The sequence below is a fragment of the Paralichthys olivaceus genome, chromosome 13, assembly GCF_024713975.1.
Source record: "Paralichthys olivaceus isolate ysfri-2021 chromosome 13, ASM2471397v2, whole genome shotgun sequence".
Lineage (NCBI taxonomy): Eukaryota > Metazoa > Chordata > Actinopteri > Pleuronectiformes > Paralichthyidae > Paralichthys > Paralichthys olivaceus.
Window position 1 is genome coordinate 12,795,775 of NC_091105.1, and position 21,022 is coordinate 12,816,796.

The 21,022-nt window shown below is 39.6% G+C and overlaps 3 protein-coding genes across 4 annotated transcripts; 1 reads left to right on the forward strand and 2 right to left on the reverse strand.

The window, feature by feature from the left end:
- Positions 1 to 1,019: 1,019 nt before the first annotated feature.
- zdhhc11 (zinc finger DHHC-type containing 11) lies at positions 1,020 to 7,242 on the reverse strand. Its single transcript, XM_020092827.2, has 11 exons — positions 6,746 to 7,242; positions 5,632 to 5,852; positions 4,674 to 4,852; positions 4,467 to 4,568; positions 4,269 to 4,393; positions 3,993 to 4,148; positions 3,785 to 3,903; positions 3,655 to 3,704; positions 3,396 to 3,459; positions 3,240 to 3,318; positions 1,020 to 3,050 (listed from the first exon to the last, which is right to left on the reverse strand). The coding sequence occupies exons 2-11, from the start codon at positions 5,848 to 5,850 to the stop codon at positions 2,914 to 2,916; spliced, it is 1,230 nt and encodes a 409-aa protein (XP_019948386.1). The 5' UTR covers positions 5,851 to 5,852; positions 6,746 to 7,242; the 3' UTR covers positions 1,020 to 2,913.
- Positions 7,243 to 7,496: 254 nt separating this feature from the next.
- Positions 7,497 to 12,828, reverse strand: brd9 (bromodomain containing 9). Of its 2 annotated transcripts, none has more exons than XM_020093414.2 (17): positions 12,648 to 12,828; positions 11,970 to 12,190; positions 11,767 to 11,892; positions 11,555 to 11,684; positions 11,365 to 11,422; positions 10,535 to 10,679; positions 10,311 to 10,421; positions 9,932 to 10,056; positions 9,674 to 9,806; positions 9,374 to 9,449; positions 9,156 to 9,251; positions 8,937 to 9,069; positions 8,713 to 8,824; positions 8,516 to 8,572; positions 8,329 to 8,434; positions 7,932 to 8,102; positions 7,497 to 7,790 (listed from the first exon to the last, which is right to left on the reverse strand). In XM_020093414.2, the coding sequence occupies exons 1-17, from the start codon at positions 12,694 to 12,696 to the stop codon at positions 7,690 to 7,692; spliced, it is 1,950 nt and encodes a 649-aa protein (XP_019948973.1). In that variant the 5' UTR covers positions 12,697 to 12,828; the 3' UTR covers positions 7,497 to 7,689. The 2 variants fall into 2 exon arrangements, with proteins under 2 accessions (XP_019948973.1, XP_019948972.1); XM_020093413.2 differs by having other exon boundaries at positions 9,932 to 10,119; positions 12,648 to 12,823.
- On the forward strand, positions 12,816 to 18,894 carry trip13 (thyroid hormone receptor interactor 13). Its single transcript, XM_020093415.2, has 14 exons — positions 12,816 to 12,955; positions 13,171 to 13,254; positions 14,437 to 14,596; positions 14,720 to 14,846; positions 15,342 to 15,397; positions 15,513 to 15,603; positions 15,712 to 15,784; positions 15,869 to 15,932; positions 16,039 to 16,125; positions 16,335 to 16,441; positions 16,541 to 16,694; positions 17,574 to 17,686; positions 17,808 to 17,877; positions 17,960 to 18,894. Exons 2-14 carry the CDS (start codon positions 13,181 to 13,183, stop codon positions 18,053 to 18,055), a joined length of 1,272 nt encoding a protein of 423 aa, XP_019948974.1. The 5' UTR covers positions 12,816 to 12,955; positions 13,171 to 13,180; the 3' UTR covers positions 18,056 to 18,894.
- Positions 18,895 to 21,022: the final 2,128 nt, after the last annotated feature.

The following is a 21,022-nucleotide window of genomic DNA, read 5'->3' on the forward strand; positions in this document are numbered from 1 at the left end:
CTTCATGGACGTGGATGGTTTTATGTATACGGATCATTGCAGCTTCATTAATGAGCACATAGTGGACGTGTATGAGCATCAGAGTCACACAAACACACAGAGAACCAATAAAAACAGAATCTACGTTTTGAGTTTTGAGCTCATCCTGATCACTAACTACAGACTTTATATAATAACTACACTTTATATAATAATGACAAACGCTCTATTGGCAAAACACAATCCCTTCAAAAATATACACAGTTCTGCCCAATGGACCTGACTCCTCTGATGTCCAACACACTCATGTGTTACACAACCAGTGGCAGCCTAATGTCTGGATGTGGAAGGACATTATATAAGCCCATAGCCACCCTCACGGTTCAAATGATAAAGTAGTAGCAGACTCTCACACATGCAACTCAAAGACAGAGGGACAGGGGTGAACATGATGCTTCTGAGTGCAGAGAGAAGGCTCAGATCTGTGACAGAGCTCACCATGATGAGAGCAGACTGGTGTAAACACTTGATGATATAATATTCTTGAGCAAGAATTCAATTGCGCCACACTGTGGTGAGGTGTAGGTGTACAAAAGTCACTTTACTATCAGTCAACAGTTGAACAGACTCTGTGCTGTGTGTGAAATCAGGTTTTGCAATAAAAAAAAACATTTTGGGGAAAAAATGACACAATGAGCTAATCTCATGATCTAATCTCATGATCAGAAACAGTTCCACCAAACTTATAAAGCACATACCATATAAGTGTAAGGCTCGGTTTCAACAATACCTTATGAGAGTTGAAAATCTTTTCTCTGAGGCTTTTCCCCTAACTCAGGCCTCAAGCAGTTGTTGTTTCTCATGGTTTATTTACATAGAAAATAAATAGATATGGGAAATACTTACTATTTAAACATAATTTAGTTGTGTGAATGCAACATGGACTGATAGTCTTATTTTGTTATTTCATACTGATTAACTCTGTTTGTTGCTTCTCCCACATAATTTGCCTCATAAACAAATAATAAATACAGAGAGATTATTTCTTAAGACTTGTGACAAAACAATACAGTACAATACAATACAGTGGAAATAGCAGGTACAGCAGGTGTAAATAACACAATCAGTGATGGCGTTCTATTAGCTGATTTGGTTTCAGCGTGCCGAGTATTGTGCATGAGGACTCATGGTCTCACTTTCAGGGCTTCCTAAAACACAGAAACCACAAGAGGGGACAGAGCTGAGTCATGGAACAGCTTTCTTATGTGCTGTGAAATAAAGGTCCATCAAGTAATTCAAGCCATGATAACAAATGACTGAACAATAGAGTTCTCCTCTATAAAGTATAGGAGGAAGAGACTGGCTCCATTAGATGAGCACATAACAGATAGTTCTCTCTGAAATAAACAGATGAAACCTAACCCTAAACCACCCAGACCAACCCTTGTTAAACAATCAACATAAAAACACAACCCACCCAGTGTCTGCAGCCCTCTGGTGGGGAAAATATGGGACAGGTTACAAACACTTGAGCACAACAATTGAGTGGTCTCCTACATTTCATGTCTCAAAGTCTCAAATCAAATTAACAGATAAATAAATGAATAATTCATGTATCTTTTAAATTAAATCTGACTGTTCCTTTTAGGAACCAAACAGTGATGGGTTACTTACTGTGAAGGTTACAACATTTCAGGAGTCTGTAAAAGTGATAGATAAATATAAAATATAAATTTCAGTATACGCTCAGCTTTCCTTGCTTTGCCCCCAGGAATCAGGTCACCCTTCAGTGGCCCTTAAAAGGAGCTGTGAGCACAAAACCCTCCAGGTGCTGATGGAGCTAAAGAGCTGCAAAGCTAAATGCTGATTCGTTTGAGAACTGAGCAGATTTACTTACTGCATCAAAAAGTAGAAATACACTTTGACAGCCTCCTGGATGTGATAGCTGTTGCTAAACAGGGTGTTTTGCCAACTTAAACACAGTTGACAGTCGTACAAGATAGGACAATTTAGTTTATTTTCTTTGGGTCAATTCTTGTTAGTCCTGGTTGTGTATTCATCAAATCCTTATCTTTTAGACATACCCTGATGGCCAGCAACACATCTGAACTATCCCACTAAAATAACTGTGAATCACTCTGCTTTCAAACTGCTTCTATGAAAGCCAATCAAATAGGATTTTTAGCCGATTTTTTTTTGCTGAACAAGCTCAGCAGCTATGGGCAAACCACTGTTTTGTGCCAAATTCTACCAGTTAATATCTGTTTAACTTAGAATATAAGACAGAAACTAGAAATACACACAGTCTGTTTATATAGTTTGCTATCAGATTCAGCTAAAAGTGACACTAAGCAGTGATGGCTTTGTGAAATCAACAGTGAACAGAAAGCTGAACTGCTGGACTTCATTTTCGAGCTTCTATCTGATCCACTACAGGAGTTAGAGGATGTGTTTTGACACATCCTCTAACTCCTGTAGAGGTTCTCTCTTTGGTCTCCAGATAAAATGACAGGGTGTAAATGCCTTGATGAAACCAATCTGGCTCAGAATATGAAAAGTAAACTCCAGTATTATGTTTCAGCTTTTAAGGAAGATGCCAAAATACGAGTTGTATCTATCTGACTCAGGTTGAATATGAATGTATGTGAGCTGGACCTTTTGTACAAGTCAGTGAGATCAAACCAGGCTTTAAATAATTCATCTGACATAAAAAGACATTGTAAATAAAAACACTTTTTTTTTTTTAATTGCATAAAAAATGTCCACTAGATTAAAAAAAACTGTATCAAACTTTGAGGTGGCGTCGATGATGTCCTTTGTCCACGTCAATAATGTGTCCATGATCATCAGTTTCATGAGGCAAAGACTCATAATAAATGGTCCCTGAAAGCAGCATATCATCATTCCCTGCAGTTCATCAGACGTCAGTTCCTATCACGTGTCGTCTGGAGTCATAACTGAGCTGCCCAGAGGGTCCTGCACCACAGGAACACTGTCGACAGACTGCACACAGGGGCTCTGAGCCTCTTCATCAGCACCAGGCTTCCTGCATCTGATGTCATTTATTTCCCCTTTTATACAAAGGAAACAAGACAGGAATAAGCACCACTTAAAAGCTTCATGAGCTAATGTTCTTTAGAAATGAACAAAGACATTCCTATAATTAATACTGTAAAACATATAATCTAATTATTGTTATCTTATTTGTTTAACTCAGTGAAGACCTAATTAAGATGGGATGAGTACTGTCAAATACTTACTTTCTGTGTCCTCAGTAGGATTTTCTGTGCCATAATGAAAACTATTCTCCTTTTCTGTTGATATCTTGAGGTTTTCCAGCTGTTTCAAAGAGAAATTAAAATGCTATATGACCCATTTAGTGCATGAAAAACATTTGAAAGGTTATTCATCCTTACCTCTGTACATATGGACCCAGGAATGATGCTGCTAAGTGGGACTCCATCATCAAATTTGCAGGAACTACAGAAAAAACAAAAGTCTTGAGCATCTTTCGCCACAAAATTTGCTTCAACGTTTTGTATATGTACCTATCTTTGTAAATTAGGTGTCTTGTAATCCGAAGAAGGGATGTGCCAAATGCATTGACATGACACAAAATAATAAATGTATGTATGTTAAATGTGTGTAACAAGAACTGTAAGGAATCAGATTTACCTTGAACTCTGTGATAACGCAGGCTCACAGTCAATTGAATGATCTTGGTTCTGTAAGAGAGGAAAAAACATGTTTTTGCAGACACAAATAAACATGTGATCAACAGTGAAAAGCAAAGAGCAGGTCTCACCTTGGGGTCCATGTTATGGGTTTTGGTATCATTCGAGTTTCCTGCTTCATTGTCCCTGATTCTAGCATCTTTCTGGTGCTGCATCTTTACATAGTCATATGTGCTTATTCCTTTAGAAACTGAACAGACAGACAGAGGGACACTATGAGGTCAACTGAATGAGGAGAAAGAGACCTATCAAATGTCCATTTTAATGATTGTGACTTACAGAGGTAAAAGTGAAAACCTAGGAGATGACAGAGCAGCAGCAGGCAGACAATGCACAGCATCACTGTTATAAAGGCCAATATGAGGAGACCGGCTGAACTAGTCTTAATGGGTGCTAATGGTATAAACGCCAGCCAGGTCCCATTCCCCAGCATACCTGTAGAAACACACATAAAATGCTTTTAATGATGCAAATAACAGTAAGAAAATATGCAAATATGTTCCTGTGCCTAGGATGTAGTCAGATAAAGAAAGTTCAAAGGTTGTGGTGACTCACTACCAAACTGTGGAGCAGTTCTTAGAGTGTTTGGGTCCAGGTAATGCTGAATAAAGATGAAGAAGATGACAACAACAAGGAGGAAGGCCCCCATCGTAGCAGAGGACAGTGCCACAAAGAAGCACCTGAAGGCAGCAAACAAAACCTAGTATTAATATACAGGAACACGCCATAATTCATAGATGTCAAACTACTTACCAGTAGTTTCTGCCACCCACGCAGTTGTTCAGCCATTTGCAATGGTGATCGAAGTCTTCCACACATTTGTTGCAAACACCACAGTGTTTTACTTTGGGGCCACTACACGAAGACAGATGAAGATTTAAACCATTAAAACACCTAGTATACTTACTGACTTGAAAAGTGAAATCTCATTAAGGTGTGTAGCTTTCAGTGAATACATACACCTTGACATCACATAGATAACAGTGCAAGTCCTGGATGACATGCAGCTGCTTTTTCCGATCAAAATGTGGCATTGGGCTGGAGTAGCTCGGTTTGGCCCTGACGCTGGCGTCCGCTGGGTCTATAGTGACGGCAGCAATGTGGGTGAGGAGGTGCACGATAAATGCTATGCCCGTCAGCTTTACAAAACTAGAGTCAAGAAAAATAGTACGAATAACAGACAAGCAGTAGAATGGGAATCAGTCGCACTCATAACTCTGCCAAGGCCCAACAGTCCCCTTATAAAACCACATTTAAATGCACCAAATGGCACAAACTCTTAAAAATCAGGCCCCTAAACATGCTTGGTTTTTTCATCAAGATCCATAAATCATTATCTGGGAAATCAATGAAAATGTTGAAATACACCCTGTCTCACAATTTTTAAAAAGAGGAAAAATAATTCCTGGATCTGGTCCCTGATCCGGATCCACACCAAAATGTAATAGGGTCTTCCCTGATTAATACTTCATACTTCCACCAAGGGTATTCCAGTAGTTTGTGTAATCCTGCTAACTAACAAACAAATGCAGATGAAAACATCACTTCCTTGCTGCAGATAAAAACTCTGATAAATGTGCAATTAAGTCAAATAAAAACTGAACCAGAAACTAAAAGTAGAGCTTGGGTTAAATAAACTAGTGTTTTGGCATCATGCAGCATTCAACATGTGACAAAAGCACCAGTGATTATGTCTATTGGGCATAATAGAGAGAACAGAAACAGAGACAGAGTCATGTCTGATGTGACTGAAGGCCATACACAGAGCCCACACAACAACATCCTTGTCTTATGAAGCAACGGCACAAAGAAAACCATAGCAGGGGATAATGTCTGCTCCATATTCAGCTCTGAAAGAGCCTCTGCTGCACACTCAGCTACAATGACAGCCAGGTCTCAGCTGCGTGTTAAAGGATACGGAGTAGAGCACATGGTTCCACGGCAGAGGAAGAAGAGGGATGTAGATGCCGAAGCCGACTATGGCGAAGTAGCTGTACACCAACCAGCCGACCACTTGGAAGGCCTGAGGGGGCCACGACCACCCGTTCATCCTGGGAGGTTTGGAGGGAACCAGCTCATTTCTGCTGCTGCCCCGCATGGGAGATGTGCGTCTCCGGCTCTCACTGAAGCAGCTCATCTCTAGACAGGTGCCAGAAAACGACAAGACATAAGAGAAGAGACAGTCTGTAGAGTCTGTCCTCTAGCCCTCATCCACACACAGATTAACAAGTCAGTGAAGCTGCAGCAGAGTGCGTGGCCACATTTGCTGGGGAAATGAGTTAGGAAAATGAGCTGAGTGTTAATGATAGTGAATTAGCCACAAGTACCTTTAACACATAGAGCATACATTCACATGTATAAATAGAGTGGACTATATATCACAATGATTGAATACAGTGAATACAGAGTAACAGGTTTGCAATCTGTTACAACAAAAAAAACGATCTAATGACCTTGATAGGATGTATGGCTGGCCTTCTGTTATTATTCTTAGATGGGCGTACCCTATAACCTGGCAACTGTGTTCACAATGATTAAGGGTGTAGGAGGGTGTCTTATTCATCAAGACACCAGCAAATATAAATAAAGAGGATGATGATGTCACACATAGCTGAAAGAAAACAGCTGATTAACAGAAAAAAGAGCCAGACAGTGAAACATCCTAGTCTCTGTTAAAATGCCTTGTAATCACATGTTTTGCTTTTGACCTGATGTCTTACATAACCCTTGAGCTGCACTAAAACTCTCTTCTTATATGAGCTACAAACCAGTCAGATAAATAAATATATGAACTTAATGGCTTTTTGTGTTGTTAAAGTCAATTAATAAGCTAATGATTTTTGATAATCACTGAACTCCAAGTAAAAATAGGAAGAAACCCCTCGGGCTTTGAGTTTTGCTTTACAGCTAAAGCTACTAGTTAAATGTGAAAAACAATATTGTCTGTTTTTACAGTGGTTCACCTTTTATTTATGTGTAATCCACACACAGATGTTTTGGTTTTGTATGAGGAATATAGATGATGTACTTACTTTCTCAGGTGAAACGAATCGATGATTAGATTAAACAAATGTTCCTTTTAAAAATACAAACGCAGATTTCCACCGCTTGATTCTCTTCGATTAGTCTGTCAGCCGAGCAGGTACTTCAAAATAAAAAGTCGATTTCACATGATCGACACACACAAACCTGAGAAATAAAGAGAATCGATTAAAAAACAGACGTGGAGACGGATGGAAGCGCTCATCGTCCGTGTTTCTCCTGAGGACTCGAGTCAGAAGTTGAAGAATCAACTCACTCAGCAGGTCTGAGCAGCGCTATGGAAACCGTGCTGCCGCGCATGCGCGCTACAGCCCCGTTCAACACTGACTGATCACTGAGGCTGTTCACTGACTGAAAAAACGGTCTGTCAAACTCTCACTTTTGTCTTCTTCAGCCCAGGAGAATAAAAGCAGACTTTGTTTACACCAGCAACAAGCAGCAAGTGCAAACACAGATAAGCACCCACGCACTTCTGCTTTAAAACGGCCCCTACTTTAATGGTTAACTTTTCTCTCCAAGTTTCTCATGTTACATTATATAGCTTTATTCTTTCACTTCCCTATTCTGGTGACATCCTGCAATAATCTGAGACCTCAGGAGTCAGCAGTGCATCTTCCTATGCAGCTGGACGACCTTACAACATTGTCTCACTACAGATGTATTCATGCGTGCATTAATGTATTCTTGGTCGTCAGTTTCTGCATTTGGTGATGTCCAAAAAACAAACTACTAAACCGCACATTTATAAATACAGGTGCAATCGTTTATTTTTCAGATGCAAAAGAAACATACAATTACACAACAAACAGTCTGTACAATCATATTCAGTCCGTAAAACAGATTAGAGGCTCCTGCTGTCTCCACAGTGTTTAAACAGTCCAACAGAGCAGAGCGCTGTTAACACCAGGGTAAGAAATTGGCAGTGTGTGTGTGGTCAGCTGTTGGCAGAGCTCTCTGGCTCCGGAGATTGCAGGAACTCGTAGGGATCGTGAACCATTTCCGACTGGTCCCCAACACCTAGGTGTGATGGGCTCCCTGCGGATAAAAGAAAACATGGCTCTTAGGGTGCTGATGTTAATGTTGTGTGGAAAGCAATACAAATGTTGCAGAAGAGTGGAGGCTTAACATTTGGCTGACATTCACCAAGGAGCTGAGCAACATATGATGGAAGTTTACCTAGGTGGTGCTGGTCCCTCTCAGAGGCATTGGAGAGGGAGGAGAGGTTGGACGAGGGTCTGGAGCCGACTCTGTCGACCTGAGCCTCCTGGAACTCCTGCAGGAGTTTGTCTGCATCGTCAAAATGCTGCTGGCCCTCCTCATTCCCCGGCTCCTTTTTCACTGTTTTACCTGATTAAAAAAGGTAAAAGGACGATCAGTGTAGGAAATTAACTGAATGCAGAAGTGAAAAAGTCACGTATGCAAGTTTTTAAATGTATATCTTTTGCTAATAAATATGGGTTATTTCAATACAGGTAAAGGCACTAAATAGGTGAATGACCCTTTTTACATTGACCATTAACTTATGATTAAAGTGAACACTTGTAAAGCAACCTAAATGACAGAAGATAATCACCCAATGAGTTAAGCATGGAAATATCCAGGGACATATCAGGATAGCTCTTCATTGACATGAAGTCCAGGACTGAGCCACTCTCTCCCAGGCCAGTGCCATCTGGCATCTGAAGGAAAACACACTGTGTTAGTCAGACAGTCAAGACAGTAAATACTACTTAGTGCAATGTTTATAAACTACAGCATACCTGTATGTCACAAATGTTGGATTTGGTTTCATCAGGTTTTAGCATCATGTTTCTTTTCTGAAACATGAAAGAAGTATAATTTACACAAATACACAGGTCCTACACCAAAGAAAACCAAATGTCTTACTGAGAGTGGGTGATGGATGTATAAGATTTTGATAATCTTTGTAAATTACTTAAGTACAAATCTGACATACCTGCCGGATCTGGTTAACAGCTTTAGTATGATCGTCTGCAGTCATCTTGTCCAAAAGACCATCAACCCAATGTTTGGTGACACTTCCACAGCCCTTGACAAACTCCTGTATACTGAAGAGTCATAAAGAAAATAAAAAAAATTACAAGCTGAAAGTGAAGATACTTTTATCTCTAGAAAGGTTAAGACCCAAGTCCTACCTAAGACAAAATAAAAATCCCTTACCTCAAAGCACATTGTACCCCTGTGTCATCTCCATAAGCTGAATAGAGCATGTCCACCTCATCAGGCAGCAAGTCTGGAAAGACGGAGTTCTTCTGAAGGCTCTGGGTGTTGTAAGCACTGCTCAGGAAGGTCACTACGCAGAGCAAGATCAATCATAAGCCACTGACTTTTGAGAGTTTAAGTGACACACATGAATCAAATAAAAGAGTGCACTTTCACCTTTGTGTCTCCTGTCATCTTTGAAACCTAATGTTGTTAATCCAGGCAGAAGTTTATTTGACAGAGAGCTCAGGTCCACTTTATGAGTCTCCTCTTCTGCGAAAAACAGGACAAAATGCTTAATAAACTAAATTTACTGATTATACTAATATTGTGACGATCATAGAGAACATTGGGTTTTGAACGATGTTTAAAAGACCAGCAAAATGAAAGCAAACCTTCAGCATCAGGATCAAGCTGATTTACAACAGTATATAGAAGAGAACCATCTGATTCTTTGCGCAAGTGCCCCATCTGGAAAAATAGATGAGACAATTTATTGTCAATACACATATTAATGAGAATAACAATGACATAATCACATAGACACATCTTGATGTAATTAAAAATGAATCATCATCTAATAGTAGTGTGAATGTCTTTCTACTACTTCGTCATGATCTCATAAAATGCCCCCATAACCAGTAGGAATATTCTGTAAGAATTAAAGTGTATACACATTCAGTAAGTTTGAAAACCTTGGAGTTTGGCATGTATCGGTTGATGCGATCACGGGCTTCATCTGCAGAGTGTTCAACCAGAGCCAGGACATGCTCCTCTGCTGTGCTGTCAGTCAGGCTGCAAGCATTTCCCTCTGGTTCATACAGGTAACTGAGAAAACAGACATGACAATGGTACCAGATCATTACATTGACAGGATGCTGTATCACAAAGCCTCAGTAGGCGAATACAGAAAAAAATTCCCACTTAATTGAGAGTTTACAAAGAAGTTATACCTTATGACTTCCTTCATGTCTTTGACTGGTTGCTTCCTGGACTTCTTCGCTGATTCCACTGGGATGGGGATAATCTCTGTAGGAGTTTCATCAGCGGTTAGGTCTTCATCTCCCAAAATGGCTGCCTGCAGGGTGAAATCCATGTCTTGCATGAAAGACATGCTGCGTTTAAGAACTAACAGACGCTCCTGTACACAGAGCAGAGGAAAAGAGAAGGAAAACACTTAACTTGATCTGCCTGAGAGGAAATGAAAAGATTAGAAAGGAAAGGGATGAGAAAGACAGTAGGAAATTGTATAGGGAAAATAAGGTTTCTAATACTACATAAACTATAGTAGGGGAAACGTTTTTTGACCTGACGTCCATATAATCCCATTACCTTGCTCATCATCTTGAATCCTGTATGGAGCAGTTTCTTGGCAGCCTTATAGTACACAGTCTCTGGTCGGTTGTACACCATTGCATTGTCACACATCAGTTTAAAGTCCGCCTGAAGGTCAAAAGGTTTGCAAACAGGTATAGGTGAAAACACACTCTACATACACAGCAATCTTAAAGTTGATGATGCTCTCAAAATAAATATAAGAAATAAATATACTTCACCTTAAATTCTGTTACTGTGTTGTACTCATTGTCTCTAATCTTGTCTTTCATGGTGCTGAAGTCCATAGGATGTTTGATAATTGTTGAGTAACCAGGAGCAATCGCATCCGTTACAGGAAATGAGAAGAATCCATGGGGGTCTTTCCTGGAAGGACAAGTGATGCACCGGTGTTATTCAATAGCAGGTTTTAGATTAGTTTTGACTTGTATTTTCATGTGGAAGTTTTCATTATCTGTCACGTCTCTATGATCAATATGTATAGATTCTGCTCATGCTGGTATTTGGTAAATGAGAAGAAATAATGCAACCTTATTCACATTTCCCTTTGTGCAATTTATAGTAAATAAATCAGCTCTTCAAAAGAGTAGTGTACAAAAAAATTCCCTTCATGTCACGCCTACTCAAACAGACAAATTACAAATGCAAATTTTGCTGGTGAATGTTATGAAAATCAAAGGGCGTTGCCCACATTGGACCGTATGTGCTCAAATCATTTCATGTCAAACCAAATGAAGCATTGGACATTGCATGCAAAAACAAAAATTTGACCTGAAATTGGTTTAAAAAGAAAGCCCAATGTCCAAAGTGGGAAGGTCTTATGCTTTGAGCAACATTTTATGGCAATATGCACATTAATTAAAGACATCTATATTGTATAGGTTCCTGATAGTGTTTGATAAACAAGAAACGGTATACCCCCAAAACACCAGGATTCATTCTCAGGGACTAGTGTCAGCATATGAGCTTTGTAAATCATAACTCTTAAAAACAATGACAGATGGCTGACATTACACGTTTGCAAAAATTACATTAAATTAGCATTTCTCACCTCTGCAGCTGACGTAAGAAGTGCTCCAGCAGTTGTTGACGAGGTGTGCACTCATTCTCTGTGGTGGAAAAACACAAATATGGAACTTTTTAGATTTACGACTGAATAATTCCTTAAATGTCAAGTGATGAGATGTAATGTTTGCATCTCATAAGAATCTGATATTATGCCACTGGACAGGTTGTCTTACCTTGTTGTGTCCTGCATGCTCGGACTGGTCTGTCTCCCTGCTGCTCTACTTCCACCTTCACATTGGGGTGAAACTCCTCAACTTCAGGCTCTATTTCAAACCTCTCTTTCTTTTTCTTCTTCTCTTCCGGCTGATGAGAAACATATATGAGGTGAGTGATGAGACTAAGATGTCATTGAAAATGTAATGGTCATATTTTCAGGCTTACTCACCTCTAAGGAGATAGTTATAGTTTTCGGCAATGTAAAAGGCTCAACAGGGACACCAGTGTTGATAGAAGCTGCAGCTGCTGTCTCGGATTCATTCTGCTCTCGCTCTCTCTTCTTCCTCTTTTCCTCCTGTGTAATGTAAGGTCATTTTAAAATACAGCACCAATCTATTTCTCAGGTGGATGAATGTTCTCTTATCAACAAACCTTTCGCCGTCGTCTCTCGTCATCGTTCACATACTTGTCTTTATCCTTCTCAGACTTCTTTTTCTTCTTCTTCTTCTTCTCTTTGTGGCGCTCTCGCTCATGGTCCGATCTGTCATCGTAGTAGCTGGAGTCATGGCCCGAACCGGAGAGCTCTGTCACCTCGCTTCCTCCAACTTTGAGCACAAGCTTTAGGGGCTTCTCAAGAGCCTTGTCCTCATAGTCTGCAATCAAAACAAACAAGACAGATGCTAAGACAGGAATCAATGGAAGGAGTTGACAAAGTAAACATTGATATGATAGGAGTATTGTAAGTTCTGTGTAATAATACTTAATAGATGGTATATATTGCCAAATCTTTTCAGTCTCTAGAAAACCTTATACCTTATGTTGTGTGAGTGGGTTGTGTTCTACTGTGTTGTTTTGTTGACAACACATCTTGACTGATTATGTGATTAATCATAAGATCAATTAAAAAAATGATATAAAGTAATAACTAGTTGTCTTGCCCCTGTCTCAACAGCACAGCCAGAAAACACGCACAGTTATATACATCATAACAGGGAAATGAACTGTAGCAAAACATTGAATCGACAGGCTAGGCTGAGAAAGCTAACACTAAGCTAGCTGGAACAAAAGAGTTGTGTCAAAGAGCTGATGGTAAAAGGTGCATTCAGGTACCGTCTACTGTTCTCCACTCGGGTTTGTGTTTCTTGTGTTTTTTCCCCATGTCTCCGTGTAGTTATCTGGTGTTTTAATCCACTGATGTTGACACCATTAGCTAGCGTCGCCCTAAAACAAATCTTTGCTAGAAAACTAGCGGTAGCCGGAAGTGCTTCCTCCAGGCTGGCGATGTGTTTCCGGTGTAAAGAAACAGCGCGCTGAATTCAACAAGCTGCCGGTTGTGTGACACACCTGACAGCTTCCACCCGTGGTCATTCAGCACGACGCTGGCTCCTGACAATAACCTGCCTCATAACGTTAAGCTCGTAAGTTATAGTCTCCATCTTATTCACGATTAAAAACTGCCCTGTAGAGGCGTTAACGTTAGCATGCTATATTAGCTAGCTACAACTTCGCCCTCTCACTCAGCTACCGAACGTAAAAAAGATGCGTTCTGGTTCAGCAGATGTGTTTCACCTGAAGTGTTAGTGTGTGTGGACTTTGTGCTGCTGCTGTTAAAGCTCTGGGGTTGTGTCCGCAGTTTTACAGGGATGGAGGCGGACAGGATGGAGGTGGGCAACCAGAAACAAGACATCCATGTGGAGGTCCATGTTAGATCTGACAGGTGGGTGAGCTCAGGTGTTTACAAGTCTCTGATGCTGGTTTACCAACCTGGACCCTCTGGAGGGTACCATGTTATTTGATGGATCTCTAGGATGTTAGAAATGTACTCCTTAAAAACAGTATCTGCACAACTAAGGCAGGACACTATAGCTAAAATATTATATCAAGATAAACATCAACCTTTTTCCATTAAATTAGATTGTTATGTAAGTGAATCATATTAATTTACTCTGATTATTGCCCCTGAATGAACACTGGGGTTTTAATCTCTTCTTCGAGAGCAGATAATGACAAACAATTTAGTGTGTAAGATCTAGGTGAAAGGGATCTATTGGCAGAAATTAAATATAAAATAATCTGAGTGATGTTTTCACTTGTGTTTGATCATCTAAATTGTAGGAATTGTTGTTTTCTTTACCCTAGAGTGGGCCCTTTATATTTAAATAATTTATATTTACATCTATAGCCCAGACTGGACAAACTAAACATCTTTTGAGTTTTTATGACAACTGAAGGCGACCACAGGTTCTCTTTCATGTTTGGAAGGTGAGGTGAGGGGTGTTCAGCTGCAACATGCAACTGCACCACTTCTACACACTGAACCTTCAAATACCTTTAAAAACTTGAGGTAGATCAATGATGATGGTTTGATCTAGTTTAAGATCTCAGTTGTTTTGGTCTCTATTGTGCTCATTGGATTCATGTGATTCACACAGAAACCTCAGACAAGGTTTTAGTAATAATTGTCAGGCAGCAATTGACAGTTTTTTTCCTGATTATTATTTTCTTTTAATTACTGATTTAATGATTGATCAGCAAATAAATGTCACAAAGTTGTGGAAAAGACCCACCATTGTTCCCTGAAGCCCAAGTTAATATGTTCAAATGAATTAAAAACAACTAAAGATGTTTACTGTCACAACAGTGAAAGTAGAATGAGATGCACTGATATGCTGTATATGTAGTATGGTTTTTTCCCCAGTTACTTAAATACCTCAGATCATGAGCACAGGCATGTCTGAAAAGCTGATTTGATTTTGTAAATTTCCTTTTAGATTCTTACCCAAAAGATCTTTATGGGTATTTGTACAGTGTAAGCGATCAGCTGTGGGGAAAAAATCGTTGCTTTAGGCTACAAGTGACAAAAATAATATATTTTGTTATGTTTCTGTTCATATTTCAGCACAGCTAAACTGTCTGACGTGAGGATGCATGTTCTGGCTCTACTGAATCGCCACAGCGTGTTTTTTGGAAACTACAGATGGACGGAGTTTGATGAAGACTTTCTCAGGAAACATGTGGAGTCTGTGTCTATAGTTGATATCGAGGAGATGGTAACACAGGTCTGTTATTTTGGGATCTCTTGTCAGTACTTTCTTTTATCATTTAGAACTTTTTTTTGTTACAAAGAAATGCTTTGCACTTGGTAATTTATTCTTTTTTATGAACTCTGTTTCCTCACATAGCCACTTGATTTGAAAAGCTGCTCTGTCTCTGTACACATCTTCACTCTGAATGAGGATGGACCCAGCACGCTCAGTCTTGAAGATGATGAAGAGCTTTCAGCAGCAAATCACTGGCTGTTGCCTGCAGGTAACGATCAATGCTGAAGAATTGTGCGGTCAATGGAAGGGCATGCTGGGAAAATCTTTGATTTAATAATCAAATTTTTAATGAAATACTTCTGTCTCAAGCACAACCCATTGAAGCTTGAGCAGGAGCCTGAGGGAAAACCTGACCAAAGCCCTGTTACTGTGTTATGGAAACCCAAATTGTTTTAGAACCACATTTTACACTTAAAGAGCCTAATCTTTGAAAATAATATATAAATACGAGTTAAAGCATAATAGTTAAAGCAAAGTTATGATAATAATGATAAACCAGGCCTACATTCTCTTTATTATTAATTATTATAAAGGGATTATTATAAAACATCCTGCTTTTGTGTTTGCTCATTTTTTGTTATTTTCATCTCACTTTTGTGCTGCTTGAAACCCCCCATCTCCTTTTGGCTCCTTAAAATTCAATAATATCTGACTACTTATCTGGATATTTCCTTGAATGACTTGATCTCTATTTTTGTAACAGCTGAATTCCATGGGATTTGGGAGAGTCTGGTGTATGAGTGTGGAGTCAAAACCCAGGTAAAACATTTTATACTCAACTGTATATTGTACGAGCTGAGACACAAAAGTAAAGATGGCATGATTTTCTCATACATGAATACTGTATGTACACTTTCTCATACATCTCTTCCAGCTCCTGGATTATGTCACAACAACAATTTACTTCTCAGACAAAAATGTCAATAGCAACCTGATTTCATGGAACCGCGTTGTCCTGCTCCATGGTAAGTAACTTGGAACAGTAATTCTTATTGAGGTCATGTCAGAGATTAGGCAAAATTGATTGATTGTTAAATTAATTGATTTATCCCTTTGTGTTTGGTCATATCCAGGACCCCCGGGCACAGGGAAAACGTCACTGTGCAAAGCTCTTGCCCAGAAGCTGTCAATCAGGCTGTCAAGTCGGTAAGGTAGTCGTTTTTTTGAAACCGCTTCACCCAGGCAAAACACCTGCTCTTTACAGTTCAACATACACTCCCCTCCCTGCAGGTATTCTTACGGCCAATTCGTTGAGATAAACAGCCACAGCTTGTTCTCAAAGTGGTTCTCAGAGGTACACCTGGACTTTTTTTAATTGTTTAAATATAATATGATAATCAGAGGATCTTCTAGATGAAACTGATCATATTTTGGTAGTTTATCATGCGTCTTTATTGCAGAGCGGCAAGCTGGTCACAAAGATGTTTCAAAAGATCCAACAACTGATCGATGACAAAGACGCTCTTGTGTTTGTCCTGATTGATGAGGTAAAAGTCCACTTGTTAGACATCATCTTGAAACTGGAACCGGTCTAATCTAAACCTCCGATATAAATGTATTTATTGCATGATATTTATTTGCTTCCATATTCCCTAGACAAGAATATTAGTCTTAGATTGTAATTTAAATCTTGTCCAGGGTTGTTTTTGCTGTGACTGAGGCTGTTACTTTTTTGAACCTACTTGATTGTGAGTAGGTGGAGAGTTTGACAGCAGCAAGGAACGCCTCCCAGGCTGGAACCGAGCCCTCTGACGCCATTCGAGTGGTCAACTCTGTCCTGACTCAGCTGGACCAGATCAAACGGTCAGAAAGCAAAGCATGTGCATCATATTCAAGTCTCTTTCCTATATATTTTAGTTTGAATTGAATATTTTGTGTTGACCTTTGGGCTCGAAATTTCAGACATTCGAATGTTGTGATCTTGACGACCTCCAACGTGACAGAAAAGATTGACTTGGCATTTGTGGACAGAGCTGACATCAAGCAGTACATCGGACCCCCGTCCGAGAAGGGCATCTACAACATCTACCTCTCCTGCCTCGAGGAGCTGATGAAGGTGACCAAAAATATCTTGCATCATTTGTCTTTTAAGGTTGATTTCCATCTTTCCTGCTGCAGTGAAAGTAGATGAAGCCTTGAAAGTTGATCAATACAGCTCCTCCATGTGTGCCTTACTGACACCCTATCTGACGTGCTACACAAATAAGTTCTTTACATTACTGGTTTGGATTAGTAAAGAGCAAAAGGCTTATACAGGACTAAAAGTACTACATACATCTATTCCAGGTGACAAAATGCATTTCAGACAGAAAATGTTACAGCAAAATGAAACAAAGTGAAATCCAGCCCCAATTGTTTTGACTGGTTTGAATGAAAAATTATTTTTTAGATTTGATTTTATTGTCTGATATTGAAATATTCGTTTTTACTTTGTGTGTTGTAGTAATACAGGGGGTAAAGCTTCAAGGTTATAGCTTCAAGGTTTTTTTTTTTATTTGTACCTGAGGGTACATTTGTTATGCAGTTGAGAGATATAGCGTTCCAAGTTGAAAACAAGACATCAAGACAACTCAGATTCAGAAGACATCAAATACAAAATACATTAAAATAAGTATCATCATAGCACCACCGAAATAGTATCTGTGTATAAAAATAAAACCTCCTGAGAAAGTTTTGACAAAGTGCATTCTGCTCACACGCTCAACCTCTCATTCCAAGTTTAAAGTGTGTGAAGTGGATGAGCTCAGTTTAGAAGTATAATTGCTTCAGGGACAAAACATTCACTTAAAGAAACATATCACAACAAAATAGCGCTGTTAAGCTGTATTTTAAGCAGGCTGCAGAAAATGGTCACAAACAACAACCATGCAGAAGCAAAACGTTTGATTAAATAGTGTGAGTTTGCGTCTGTTCCTCCTGATGTGAATATATGTAGTGCCAGATCATCTACCCCCGGCAGCAGCTGTTTACCATGTTTGAGCTGGAGACGATGGGGTTTGCTAAGAGCGAGGTGTCTGAACACAGCCTGAACCTGAGGAGCATCGCTCTGTGAGTACAACCTTACTTAATGCAATAGCACCCAAATCGCTTTCCTGTGCTCAGTACATCAAGCGACAGTGAGAGGTGAAACAGCCAGAGGCTACCGTTTTGTTTTTCTTCACATTTCCAGAAAAAGCAAAGGTCTGAGCGGAAGAGCACTCAGGAAGTTGCCATTTCTGGCCCATGCACTGTTTGTGAGGGTAAGTATTTGATTTTCTTCCACAGAGTGCTCGTGTAAAACAGAGTAGTATTGTTTTTTAATGTCGATTTATTTGCCCGCAGTCACCGACAGTGACTCTCGAGAGGTTTCTAGAGGCTATGGACCAAGCGGTGGATAAACAAAAGGAGGAAAAAGCTAATCTGGTCAATGGTTTCTGAACTCATTACATCGCCTAAAGGCTGGCACATGATTGTTTATGAGCTCAGGATCCCATGCCCTGTTTGTTTGTAGTGCAGAAAAGCTACAACCCTTGTATCTTTTTATTGAGCTGCATTCACTCATTTGGCAGTACTGTGTTGAATATACTAAAGAGTAACATTGTTTAACAAATGTTATACATAACATTAAAGTCTTTATCCAGGTAATTTTGTCGGTGCTACTTCAGAGGAGCGATGTGAAATTTAAAGTTTCAGTAAAGGTGGTTTGACAGTTCGGTTCAACATGGAGCACCCAATGCTTGAATGTTCTCTGTGCTATTAATTGTTAATTGTTTTCTCATTTCTAAGGTGTATGATGTTTTTATGCAACATGCAGCTTTAACTGTATGTAGCGGTGAGTTTCTTAGTGACGTAGGTGAATTGACATTGGCTCAGTCCGGGGATGTTTTTTGATGCTTTATCCCACTAAAAAGCAGCTTGTCAGACAGAAGTGAATAATTCCATGGTGGGTCAGAGACCTCGGTGGACAGTAAAAGATCAGAAATACAGAAAGTCAAATATTTAAGTTCCTTTGAGTTTTGTCATGTTGATTAAACTTTCCGTAAAGGAGACCATTGTCTGTTTAAAAATGTTAACTGTCTGTTTACCGAGCTTTGTCTTTCCTACACTGTTCATGTCTTTTAATGAGAGCCGTTTCTCTTTGTCCAAAGTTCAGAGAAAATGTTGATTGTTCTATATTTATGTTAACAACTCTTCCTCTTTAAACTCCAACCTCATGTTCATATAACAACTTTATTTTGTATATAACATTGTAATAAACAACACTGTTTGTACTTTTATTTGTGTGTTTGTGCTCCATTTGAAGCACTTGCATTTTGGAGATTTTAACAAAGCCCTTGGGCCACCACCTGGGGGCGCACTGACGCTTTTGTAGTTTCACACACAGAAAGACAGATTTTTTTTTAATTCAATGTATTTTATGAGACACATGACAGTCACAATATGAGCAAGGCCTGACAATAATCACAGGAATAAAACCAGATCGCAGATGAGCTTGAGCTCATCTCATAACAGTATCGTCATTTGATCTGAATCTTGCAGAGTAAAACCAGAAAACCTCCACAAATTAAAAATGAAAGTGTGCAAATTGAGAATTTTTGCCTCAAACACCATGTTGCTCCTTTATGAGACAGACCCCTGCATGGAGACTGAAAGAGTTTAGAGTCAAAATCTCTTCAAGTATGCGTTTGTGATTGTTGCCACCTATTTTCCCCCTAAGACAAAAATTACAGTTGGATGATCCAGTTTTGAAATGTATGGGTCATATGCAGAGTTTACATGAGCAGATCAGTGGCGCCATTGTTCGTATGAACATGTTTTGCATTCTGTGAATGCTCTGCTGCTTTGAATGTCAGCTGTCTGCTTCAGACAATGTGCCCTTTGTTTGTTGTTGGGCAACAGCTTTTCTTTTTGCACTCCACCACTTCAAAGGTGGATTCTGTCGGCTGTTCCCTGAATGTGAAAGAAAAGCAAACATTGAGTTCATCTTCATTCTCACACTTAATCACATCTCTGTTGCTTTTAAAACTACCTCTGCTGGGTGGTTCATTGAGAATATTTGACATGAAAATCCTTTTGAGAATGATTTTACTGGCAGCAGGCTATCATTAAGATCAAATAAAAGATTTATACTCATCAATTTTAAAGTACTGGGTTTTACAGAAACCCCAGAATGGATATCCCCTTGCACATAAAACCGTGATTTAATTGTGTTTGGGAATTATCCCTTTAATGCCACAGTGTCTTTTACTCCTAATTGTTTGGCGCCCACAATAACCATTAGGCAATGAAGTGAGGAAGTTCTCCTCTAATCTGATCGATGATCACAAAGTGGAGAGAGAGAGGCAGAAAAGGGGCTGATGGAGAAAAGACAAGTTGTAGAAACGGGGATTGTAAATAAAACCATAATTGCTCTGTCTGGAGGCACTTTTTTTCTTTTTGACTGTAGTGGCTCCAAAAGCAGGCAGCTGTGAAAAGGCAATCAAGACGGAGAGGGGAGAGAAGTCAAAAGCCTTATTGTTACAGGGTTTTTATCATCGTTTCAAGCTGTTTGAAAATGTCAGAAAAGTCCAAACAAAACAAAAGCCTGATGTTTATCCTCACAACTGTTGTTCAGGTACATGGCTGAAAGCAATGGAATATGACTGCATGTGCCAACTGTGATTCACACAGGGAGGGGATTCATTTACACACAGACTTACAGGTACTTAAAGAGGAAACCTAACAGAGCTGCACACAAAGACCATGGAAACTACCACTCATTTATTTATCTGAGTATAAAAGTTGCTTGATTTCTAAGTGTGATACTGCCATGATTGACACAAGTATTAGAAACATGCTGTATTTCTGTTGCCGGTGTATTGATCCTCATGCTCTGCAGAAATAAGATTGAAAACATTAACGTTAAGCTGTCAGGGCTTCTCAGTTCTACATCTGCGTGACGGCCTTTGATGATAAACCAGGACTTTTATCCAAGTGCACGTCTCCCTTTTTGAAGATGGCTCTCTGTTCCCAGTCTAAACTATCCTGTCAGAAACCGCATGAAAAGTCGTTTCTGCTTTGACTTCAGACTTTTTCTGCGTCCCATATGTTTGTCATCCATTTTAAGGCTGGATGTTGGAGAGAGAGTTAGGGCCGTACCTAGTGAGGAAGAGGCAGAATCCTGAGAGCCGGGGCCACATAAAGAATTGGTATTAATTAGGCACGGTGAAAGGGATCAAAAGCAAGCTGCCATCAGTGAGCAATGCAGATGTGGGCTCACGCTGTCAGCTATAGAGCGTGATCTGAGACTCCTGTGTCTGTGTGGAGTCAAATGGCAGACAAATTGACAGGAAGAGTTATAAACCTGCTTTCCACATTCATCAAGATACGGTAGTGAAACTGGGACACTGACACGTACAGTAGGCC

Coding starts and splice junctions, on each gene's coding strand:
- brd9 (XM_020093413.2), bottom strand. CDS start 12,696: ATGGGGAAAAAACACAAGAAACACAAACCCGAGTGGAGAACAGTAGAC. Junction 8,573..8,712: donor CTGTTAACCAGATCCGGCAG/GTATGTCAGATT, acceptor TTCATGTTTCAG/AAAAGAAACATGATGCTAAA. Junction 7,791..7,931: donor GAGGGACCAGCACCACCTAG/GTAAACTTCCAT, acceptor TTTTATCCGCAG/GGAGCCCATCACACCTAGGT.
- trip13 (XM_020093415.2), top strand. CDS start 13,181: ATGGAGGCGGACAGGATGGAGGTGGGCAACCAGAAACAAGACATCCAT. Junction 14,597..14,719: donor TCGAGGAGATGGTAACACAG/GTCTGTTATTTT, acceptor TTCCTCACATAG/CCACTTGATTTGAAAAGCTG. Junction 16,126..16,334: donor TGTTTGTCCTGATTGATGAG/GTAAAAGTCCAC, acceptor GATTGTGAGTAG/GTGGAGAGTTTGACAGCAGC.
- zdhhc11 (XM_020092827.2), bottom strand. CDS start 5,850: ATGAGCTGCTTCAGTGAGAGCCGGAGACGCACATCTCCCATGCGGGGC. Junction 4,394..4,466: donor GTGGGTGGCAGAAACTACTG/GTAAGTAGTTTG, acceptor TGCTGCCTTCAG/GTGCTTCTTTGTGGCACTGT. Junction 3,051..3,239: donor TCCTACTGAGGACACAGAAA/GTAAGTATTTGA, acceptor TTTGTATAAAAG/GGGAAATAAATGACATCAGA.